Source organism: Chinchilla lanigera, unplaced genomic scaffold (assembly GCF_000276665.1).
Source record: "Chinchilla lanigera isolate Chin_1 unplaced genomic scaffold, ChiLan1.0 scaffold00110, whole genome shotgun sequence".
Classification (NCBI taxonomy): domain Eukaryota; kingdom Metazoa; phylum Chordata; class Mammalia; order Rodentia; family Chinchillidae; genus Chinchilla; species Chinchilla lanigera.
Genome location: NW_004955511.1, coordinates 701,591 through 712,883, shown reverse-complemented (window position 1 = coordinate 712,883; position 11,293 = coordinate 701,591). Strand labels below are relative to the sequence as shown.

General features: G+C 36.1%; 1 protein-coding gene and 1 pseudogene across 1 annotated transcript; both read left to right on the top strand.

The window, feature by feature from the left end:
- Nucleotides 1-2,874: 2,874 nt before the first annotated feature.
- On the top strand, nt 2,875-3,807 carry LOC102026556 (olfactory receptor 5W2-like). The gene has a single exon (XM_005407945.1). It carries the CDS (start codon nt 2,875-2,877, stop codon nt 3,805-3,807), a length of 933 nt encoding a protein of 310 aa, XP_005408002.1.
- A 2,472-nt stretch (nt 3,808-6,279) lies between these two features.
- The window catches only part of LOC102007358, a 6,501-nt pseudogene continuing 1,487 nt past the window's right edge, over nt 6,280-11,293 (top strand).

Genomic DNA, 11,293 nt, shown 5'->3' with positions numbered 1-11,293 from the left:
ACTGTGGGAACAGGGCGGGCTCTGGTCCTCTGGAAGTCACCCAGTCCCCCAGGCATCAGAGTAGTGGGCCAAGGTTTAAGCAATGTGAAGAACTTTCCACTGTCTGTGAGGTTGCTTGGAGAATTTAGAAGTCAAATTTTCACAAATTCTCAATTTTATTAAAAACAATCATGAGTAAAAACAAATGAAATTATTTTTAGAAACAAACCTGGAACTCCATGTGTTTTAGAAGATTGTTATTCACACATAACTCTTAAATGAATCATGCTTTTGCACATGATGTATGCTCACAGAAAAAATTCCAGCATTGCAGTGAATTTCAATTCTTTGTTCATCAAACTCTACCATACAAGGTCTTAAATAGGTAACCACGAATACTTGCAAAGGAGTTGCCTTTCCAAATTCAAAATACAAAAACTGAAATCACCAATGTTAGTCCTAAAGACTTAGACGCAGTAGAGAACTTCTTATGCAAATGACTTAAGCAGAGTTAAAAAAAAAATTCATTCATTTCTCCTGAACATAGAAGATGTGGCCCAGTCACAACCTTAGTGAAATGGAGAAGGATGACAAGTGATTGGGGATGGGAACACTCTAAGAACTGTGGTGACTGCAGACCACAAGTAAATGAATATCCGCAGCATTCTTAGCCCTAGGAGCCAAAAGTGAAAACAACCTACAAGCCTGTAATGATGAATAGTTAAGGAAAATGTGTCATACCCATAAACCAATATATCATTTATCCATTTAAGGGAAGGTTATTCTGGAAAATGATACAGTGTGGGTAAATATTTACAGCATGGTACATGAAAGACTACCAGAAAAAGCACAGATTGAGGGCATCTGTGCATGTTTACCTCCAGAAAAGGTGAACGCATGGAGTCAGAAAGCAGCTGAGAGTTGCCAAGTACTAGGGGGAAAGCGGAGGATGAAATCACTCTTACTCCATGTACGTTCCCTTTGTGTTCACAACAAATACGCCATAAGCAGACGGTGATGCTCACTGTGCAAACTTTGGCCTGTGCTACACACCCAAGAAAGGTTCGGTGTGGATTCTGCAGCACACATATTATATCTCTGTAAGCATATCTTGGAAAGATAGTAATTGCTTAGTAATTTAGGGTAAAAGAATATGTGGACACTTAAAGTATAAATGAAGAATAGAAAAGTTTAATGATTAATTGGGGGCTGTAGGGGTTTAATTACACTCTGCTTCAGGTAGACAAGGATGAGACAGATAATATTTTAGAGCAGAAACCTTGAATCTATTGTGCATATCATGTTATAAAATTAATCTATAGTTTCATTCTAACATACGTGAGTTTGTTATCCTATTTAGGATGTAAACTTAACATGAGCTTCATTTAGGTCTGTAGTCTCAGGGGGAAATAGTTCTAAACATACCATTAATTGTTTGCAAAACAGCGAAACTTAATAAAAGTAGCTTCAGAGAGTTAAGTCCCAAAGCTGCTTGCTACAATAAATTACTGTCCCCGTAACAATGTTCGGTTACCACAGCACCACTCATCTCTGGTAAGTGCCTGAGTTTTCCAATTTAAAAAATCACATAAAAAAAAGAAATAAAAAAGCATAACTGATTGGAGAAAACGTACAAATTTTATACCAGATTATTTAGTAGAACACAATCTGTAATGATGTGTCAAAATTGACTATTTCTCCTCAAAATGTAAAGACTTTTACAGAACTTATTAGTGACCACAAAATGTCCTTTTACATATTTTCCTTTCATCTGGGTTCACAGGCAAATTTATTCATTTTATCATTTTGTAAGTATGTGCATAAATTTAGGAGATTGTTCTTGCCTAATTAATATATATTTCAAGATAACATTCCACATACATACCACATTAGAAATAAGAATATGTACAAATTGTAGTCCATGGACACCATATATTAAAATAACCTAATCAAAATAATCAAACAAAAAGCCTCACAAAAATACTCCACTCACATTCCACTTCTCATATTTCAATTAAAAATCATGCACACAGGAAAATACATCACATAGTCATGGACATTTGTACATGCAAGGAAGAGGAGCTTCATATCTCTAACATAATTCTTATTTATCTTGTTTTCAATTTTTTATACACACAAGATTGCTGTATGTAATAAATACATTCATAAAATGAGACATAATACAAAGAAAGCAATTAAAACATGCTTTTTCCAACTGCAATTTAGCATTTCTTATGCAGCACTCAGAAGACTAACATTTTAGCTCTGAACTACCTCTACATATAGCAATAAGCACTGTGATAAAATCATAATACATTTTTACAGAAAAAGTCAATGATATTTTTTGTGTCTTCTATAATAGTAGAAAACCACAAGAGAAGAATAATAACATTCATCATTATGTGTTTGTGATTCCATTCTTTCTAATAATAACTGATCTTTTGAAACTGTGTTGAATTTTGAAGAAGATAAAAATTGTAATTTTTCTGTCAGTGAATATTTTAAGAAACATAGCAAATGTAAATTGTATTTCTGATAATGCAATTTTCCCTCAAAAAGGAAAGTGTAATTTAGTAAATTCATATTATTTGGAAGATGTACTGAGATTTCAGCTCATCAAATATGTATGAACTGTAATAAGGACAGTAAAAGGTCCAGAGAAATTAGAGAAGACATAAAAATGCACATATTATGATTTATATTTAGATTTCACTCAAATTTCTTCTAGTTCTACCTTGGACTGATTATTTTAGTGTTCTCAAAAACCTCCAATGGCTGTTGTGCTTGGATAAAAAATTTAGAGAAATAAAAGGAGTTCTGTCTTACAGATATTTTGCAATGCACAGAAGGATAGAAATGTACCCATTAATTTTCTAAGTTTGTAGAATAATAAGAATGGAGCAAGGAAACTGCTCTGCCGTGGACGAATTCGTTCTCCTGGGAATCACTGAGAACCCAGACGTCAGAGAGACACTTTTCACTGTATTTCTCCTCGTTTATCTCATCAGTCTCTTAGCGAACCTTGGCATGATCACTTTAATAAGAGCGGATCCCCACCTGCACACGCCCATGTATTTCTTCCTCAGCCACCTCTCTTTCTGCGACCTCTGCTATTCCACGGCCATCGGACCCAAGATGCTGGCGGACTTCACGGCCGAGAGTAACTCAGTCCCTTTCCTGGGCTGCGCGCTGCAGTTTCTGACCTTCTGTGCCTTTGCAGACGCCGAGTGTCTGCTGCTGGCAGTGATGGCCTTCGACAGGTACCAGGCCATCAGCAAGCCCTTGCTCTACACGGCGCACATGTCCGGCAGGCTGTGCTCCCTGCTGGTGGCTGGGGTTTACCTGGTGGGACTCGCAGACGCTCTCATCCACACCGCACTGACATTCCGCTTATGTTTCTGCGGGTCCAATGAGATTAATCATTTCTTCTGCGATTTACCTCCGCTCTTTCTCCTTTCTTGTTCTGACACACAAGTCAATGAGCTGGCTTTATTCACAGTTTTTGGATTCATTGAAGTGAGCACTATCTCAGGAGTCCTTATCTCCTACTGCTACATCATCTTATCGGTCTTAAAGATCCGCTCTGCTGAGGGGAGGTTCAAGGCTTTCTCCACCTGCGCCTCCCACCTCACTGCCGTCGCCATCTTCCAGGGAACCATGCTCTTCATGTACTTCCGTCCCAGTTCTGCCTACTCCCTGGATCAGGACAAAGTGACCTCACTGTTTTACACCCTGGTGATCCCCATGCTGAACCCTCTGATTTACAGCCTGCGGAACAGGAATGTGAAACAAGCCTTGGAAAAGCTTAGAAATACTAAGTGGTTTTAAGTGACTGTATCGTATCTACATTTAACTACCGCAGAATCACGGCTCTTTTGGCAAATGACGCTGCACTGTGCACAGTGAATCTGGCAGACAGCTTAACTTACTGAAGGAAGCATTTAAACTAATATTTAATAGTAAGATGATGTTGCAGATCTCCAAATATGTCCTGTCTCATTTTTATTGGGAATCACTACATGGTCCTTCCTGTGGTACATTTTCCTCACTGTCTCAGATATGTCAGAGGTATATTTTTCATGTTCTCATTCAATTTCAATTTTACTGCTGTTTATGAACAGTTATTAGTTGCCCTTTGACACTCTATATTTCATGGCAAATCCAATTTACTTACCAGTGCAGCACACATTTTAAGAGAAGGAATGAAATGTAGTAAAACACGCAGTCAATTCAAAATAAGGCTGTAGGCAGTATGAGGTGAAGAGGGTACAGTTGTAATGCAGAGAAAGTGCACAAATCTAGTGTGCAGGAAAAAGTCTTCCTGAGATACTGATGATCAGTCTCACGCCTACGTACACACACACACACACACACACACACACACACACGTAAGGGAAGGAAGGGATGTTCTGCAAGAGTCCTGGGAAGTATAAAAATTGTGAGATAAGTACTGCTGGATATGTCAATTACATTTGGAAATAAATGTACTTTCAGCAATTTAGGATATAAAAATAAATGTAAGAGGCCCTGGTGAATTACTTCTGAGGTCTAGAATCATCAAATATCCGTGTCTCTATTTCTTCTTTTCTTTCTTTCTTCATCATCTGCTCCCTAGTTAAATTCTTCTCTTTGTTATTCAGAGTCATTTCCCCTACATCAGTATTTATGTTATTTCTTTAGTCATTATGTCCAGTATGAGAAAGTAAGCTTTGTTTTGGGGAACTAGAATAAAGAAGAACTAAGCTATATCATGCACAGGTACAAATTCTCTATGATGAATGTGATCGCTCTGTATTTCTAAATTGTAACAATAAACTTAATTTTTTAAAAAGTAAGCAGTTTTTGTCCCAGGGCTACACCTTCTGTCCTTGTTTTGCAAAGCACTTACACCATATATGGGGCACACTAAGCAGGAAAGCTAAGCAGGAATAAAAGATCACATGACATCTTTGCATGCTTAGTAGATGGTGATGCACAAGAATTCCTCTCTTATGATATGTGTCAAACATACAAAACACTTACCTAAGCTGCACACACACTACCACCTGAAATATATATGTATTATATATATGTATATAATTTCTGTGAATGGAAAGGTAAGGAATCTATAAAGAAATGAATAATAATTTCCTGAGAATATGAAACACCCATCTGTATATTTCCTTGATATTTTCCTTTGTTACCTATTTCTATTACCTATTTTCTAATTTTTTGATGATTCAAGCATGGAATGAACTGGATGAGCACCCATGGGTATATCCATATATGTGAAGGCCAACATGAAACACATTGGCTTTCTTAATCATCCATTACAATCATAGAAACCAGAGCCAGGGGTTGCCTCATGTTCCTTACTGATGATATGAAACTTCAAATTAAAACATTTCAGGATAGTAAAGGCCAAGGTAAGCAGCTGTAGTGGTTCATATAGTCAATCTCAGTCCTGCAGGAGAGTGAGGAAGGAGGATGCCAAGTTACCTCCCACCCTAGGCTACTTAGAAAATGAGAGAGAGGTTCGCTCAAAGAAACAAATTCACGATTAAGGGTGAGGCACGTAGCTCAGATAGAAACTCTTGAGCTCAATCCCACACACTGAAAATAAAGGAAAAGAAGAGAGAGAGACACACACTCTCTCTCTCTCTCTCTCTCTCTCTCTCTCTCACACACACACACACACACACAGAGAGAGAGACAGAGAGACAGAAATAAAGAAACAAAGAAAATGAACAGATCTAGGAGACACAGTACAGTATTGGAACAAGTATGAAAAAAATAAGTCACAAAGTTTATATATAATATAATATTAGATTATGTCACTGCTCTTTTTATATCTGAAATATAAATAGCAATGACACAAATCTGGTAGGATGGAATTCAGAAGACCAAATATATTTAAACATGCTGTTATGGTTTGTGTCTGGGTGTCCCCCCAAAGCCTCATGCGGCCATGGGGCAGGCTTTTAGAGTTTGATTGATTATGGGTGTGAGAGCTACACCCACCCTGGGGTGGATAGTTTGCATATGTAAGGGAGAGGAAGAGGCTGCTTGTGGCCATTCCTCCCTTGTATGCTTGTTGCTTTTGCTGTGTTCTGCTGCCATGAGCTGTAGCCTTCTGCCATGTGCCACTCTGCTTTGTAACCTGCCAAGTATGGACTGAAACCTCCACAAACTGCAAGCAAAATAAACCTTTCCTTCCTTATTTTTGGGTGTCAAGTACTTTGCCCCAGCAACAGGAGAAAAGTAACCAAGACACATGTCCTATTTAAATGGCAGCTTCTTTGATTTCTGAATATCAGAAAGATGTCACAGTGGTGGACACCCAACTTATCCAGTACCTTGCAGCAATCGGATGAGTGCCATGCAAAGGCTCCCTGTGCCCATGCTCTTTGCATGGGCCTGCTGAGAGGTGAGGCACTTGGGAATCTTCCAGTAGTGTGCGGATGTGTCTTTCCCTGTGTCCTTGAGACCCTGGCACATATTTTTTCTCTCCTTGATTACCTTCCAAGTACCAGGCGGTCACCAGCTTCCTCTGCCGTGTACAACCACCATCATGTGACACCTAAGCCCGAAAGCAAAGAAGCCAATGGTGATGGCTGAAGCCCCTAACGCTGTAACCTGTAATAAAGCCTGCTCTTTCTGAAGAATATTATCTCAGCTGTTTCACTATTCACAATAAAAAGCTTTTGGAAATAATGAAAATAATATTTTCTGACTTATAGATTCTATTTTCTTGACTGAGTTAAGAGTTAAAAATTCTCCCTATCAATCTCTTGATCAGTTCTTTTGCACTACAGAAAACAAAATGGAAAAGAATGGATGGGGAAAATTGTATGTCTTTGAAAGCATTCATTCCCTGGAAAATTTTAAATAACCCTGACATTAAAATGATCCTGTTCACCATATTTCTAATTAATTGAGTCTCGAATCTTATTTCAAATCTTGTAATCCTATTGCCAACCATGTGAGGTTTGGCATGTCATTGCAGTAAATTAATTGCTATTGTTGTGCAGTGCTTGTTTGAGCAAACATTTCATTAACTATCTTCTCTAATCTTGATGATGGTACAGTTGAGTGTCTTAACTTTTCTCGTGACTAATAATGTGATTCTGATCATTTCTATTCATTACTCTAGGTAGACATATAAATTTATTTATCTCTGTGGAACCAAGTTTGGCAATACATGTGTGTGTGTGTGTGTGTGTGTGTGTAATGAGCATAAGTGTCATACAATCAGTGTGTGAATTCTGTGTTTAAGTTGGATGTTCACAAATACTGAATCTTGTGTATCATGTTAGTATGAGATACTGCATGCAATTTTGCTGAAGACTACTGAGGTTAGGTATGCACTTTGAAAAAAATCAACCGCCATTTGTAGCTTTTTACTTACTTTACAGATTAATGCAGCCCATAGGCTGAAGCTTGGGAAAAGAGAAAAGGTCACATTCTTTAATCTCAAAGTGCTAATTTCTCACACAGTAGTAATCATTTAGAAGATACAGTCCCAGTTTACAAGCGCTGGCTGACTATGAAGGTAAATTTAGGCCCTGCCTAACAATGTGTAAACTGCAGAGAATTGCATTCCTTGCATACAGTGAATCACCTGATGCTAAACAATTTTCACCAAAAAGAAGTTCCTTTCTTTTGGAACCAAGAGAATTTTCCACTCCTTCCAACACACTGCAGAGAAAAAGATAGTGGTAGTAAAGATCCAAGGAGCTCAATTCCATCAGTATCTTTAACTTAAAGTGGGGAGAGTGTTAAAGTCACTTAGTTTGGATATAATTTCAATAATTCTCCCTGTAGAAAAAAGCTATGTCTGTATCAGTGTATTGCCCAAAGAATGTCAATAAAACAGGAAAAGAAATTGCAGTGAATCTCTAAGAAAATCTTTCCCTAAATAAATACTATTTTGTTAATTTTAGTTGATGTTATTTTCTAGTGGTAGAGAAATGTCCATGTCTGCTGTCAGTAAGGCTCAAGCAGAGAAAATACTTGTAATATTTGTCAGCATAAGCTCCTTTAGGTCCCTGAATTTTTCTAATTTTATACACAAAATTATTTATGTACTTGCTTTTCAGTAAAGTGAGGATAAATATAGCAAGACAAAATATATTTGGTAGATAATTATAGCTAGCTTCATTAGTAGTCTATAAAGAATTTGCAAATAATTTAGTCACGGAGCAAACTTCACACATCGTGTATTATTTGTTAGAAAATGGCATGCAATACAGAGAGGCTTCCTCATGGCTTCACGGCCTACTACACCAACCTAGTTATTTTCTGTTTGACTCCTGTAATTGTGTGATAAGGCACAACTTTCCTAGACAAGGCTAATAATAAAATGCCCTGCTAAAGTCATTAAGATAGATTATGTTTCAATCTGGCAGGTTTTTCTATTGCTGTTTTCTGCACTCAAACTCTGGTAGGATATTGCCTTGGTTTAGAGAGAGACTGCAGGACCTCTCATTCCCTTAGGAATCCAAGACATCATTTTTGTGAATTTAGCTAACTACATTCTAACATTCTGTGAGAGTTCATAAGTTTTTTTTTTTCAATGAGAGATATTATATATATATATATTTCTTACTGCTATGTTGTAGTGAAAAATAATGGAGACCAAGCACTTTGGGTAAAATAGGTATTATGCCTATGGGATTCCTGAAATTTATGATTTATTTATGTACTTACATTTGAAATCTGTATGATGAAGTTGATAGAGATGGAAACAGATTACAATATATGAAACATTATATAGAAAGAGAGAAGTTAAATAATATAATTGTGTGACATTTATTAAGATATGGACATAGTATACATTTAAGTTTGTAACATCTTCCATTACAAAAAATTAATGCTAGAAAAACACATCCACTGACAGGAGAATTGAGATATTCTTTAGTCAGAAATATATAAATGAAGAATTTAGTGCTAGCTGTATCCTAAGGAAGAAGTCCACCCAGAGTGAAAAAACTAGACCAATCTTGGGGAGTGCTTAGAGCATTTATTGGTAGTTATAGAGGATGGGTTATTTTACACAAAATATTAACATGTCAAGTATCTACCACTTGTCAAAAATTACTATAAATGACAAACTACAAAGTAGCTACAGACATAAATAAAACTTGGCTATTACTCTGAATGAATATTCTAACATAACTTTTCCAGGACTTTTATTAGTACAGATTTGCACTCTAAAATGATCAAATGCCCCCCCCACTCCGCCGTATGTACGAACTTCCAGTAAAAACTGCTCTAAAATTAGTTATTTCAACTAATGTTTGTTAAACATTCATCAACCCAATTAACTGAATACATTTAGCCACACCCACTGACATTTATTTCTCCTGTATGCTAGTGACTGCAGAATAATAAGAATAATAATAATAATAGTCAGTTAAAAGAAAGATTAAAGAGAATCTACGTGTAGTGAAGATTGTACATCCATGAAATAACTGAAATGACAGTGGCTGGTGAGTACTTGGTGGACAGAATTTAAAAAGGGTTAATGGCAGGAGCTGTGTCTTGCATTAAATGCTGTCCAGCTTGGAGTTATGGAGACTGTTTTAAGAGTAGAAGAAAGAGAATGGAAATAAAAGGACAATGAAATTGTTAAGCACAGGATGTGTTTCAGTTTCATTTCATTTGATTTCGCTCAAAGAGTGTGGGAAGTTATGACACCTTGAATCATAGTGTTAAAAAAATCTAGCAAGTTCCTGGTATTGATCAATTTATTGATGTGGGTAAAGAAATAAAAGGTCGGCCTTAGGAAATGTATTGCAGGAGTCCCAGAGGAGAATACTGAACAGGGAATTCAATTAATTGTGTGGGGATAATACAAAAGCATCAAAAAAGAGTCTTGCAAGATGTAAGTCCCAACATTCCCAGGTGAAAATAAATACGTTCTACATATCATTCAGCACAAGGAAAGGTACAGAAGGACTTGCTCATATCAGGTGAGTGTACGAATGGCCATGTTTAAGCAAAACAGGCAAAGCAAAACTCTGTTTCTCAAGTGGAAAAATCAAATCTTGTGGAGTGTGTATTGGTGTGATTTTATAGTTGATTAGTCAGCAAAATAAACTGCATTCTAATGTTTGTGCTGTAATATATTCTCATTAGGCCTGTGTGAGTGAGACTGATTTCATTTTTTATTTGTATAAGGACTATACTTAAACATATTATAGTCAAGATTTATAAGTAGTCAGCTCCTTCTAAAATCACAAGTTACTTCATACATGCAAATTTCAATTTGTTCAGTTTTATTTAAATAATGAGAATTAACATATACACATTTATGGAAATTCAAGTTCTTATGAGCCATATACCATAATAATATCTCAAGGAAGTAACAGGGCACTTTTCCTACTCCAATTTTTATGTATAAGCACATATCCGGGAAACCTCAAACACAGACATACATAAGTAATAATAAATATAAGAAATAGAAGTTGTATATTGAGAATTTCACTATTTCTCTCATTTTGTTTTTAATGAAAAACTCAAAGAGCCAATGATAATCCATTGTGATGGTTATAAACTACTACCTCCACGTGTTTTGTTCATGTCTCTTTTGATCACATCACTTTGCCTTTTCCATTAATTTGTTTGCAGGGTTGGATGACACAGAAAAATCAACGTGATGAGCTCTGGAAAATCAGTGATGGTGTTTGACAAGACAGTTTAAAAGTTTCTATTTTTTTAAGGAAACCTGTATAACAAGCACAATGTAAAATAGCTTTTATTTTGTATGCAATATCATCTTCAGCACTGGTATAGCTAATGTTTCTTTTTTATTTTTATTTTAAACAGAAAAAAATAACAACAATGTAACAAAATAACAACAATGAAGACAAGATAAAAAAAAAAACACAGAAGTAACAAAAACAATACAAGGCCTCAAAACAAAACAAAATGTGAGAAATAAACAATGGCTGCTACACTATATACTGTTATGTTCAACTAAGTTGCTCCGTCCGCCAAATGCCTTGTAAACAATGTATCACTTACTATTCTTTTCTTAAGCACATGAGATATTAATCTTGTATCTTTTGGATGAACTTGCTAAGCTCTATATTTTTATAACAGTTTGAATCTAAAATCCAGGTTTGAATTCATTTCAATTTTCACTCTGAAACTATTAGCACAGTGTTAAATTACTCATATCAAGAACTGTAATTAAATCTATAATCAAGGATGACCAACACAGATACTTTTTGCATTTGTTTTTTTAACTTGATAAGACATACTTTTTATTTCATTTTTATTTGTATTACTGCATGCTTGCAGTACAATCTTTGTAAGGACTCTGTCCAGG

What these genes read in the sequence shown, in the direction of transcription:
- LOC102026556 (XM_005407945.1), top strand. Translation starts at nt 2,875, where the DNA reads ATGGAGCAAGGAAACTGCTCTGCCGTGGACGAATTCGTTCTCCTGGGA.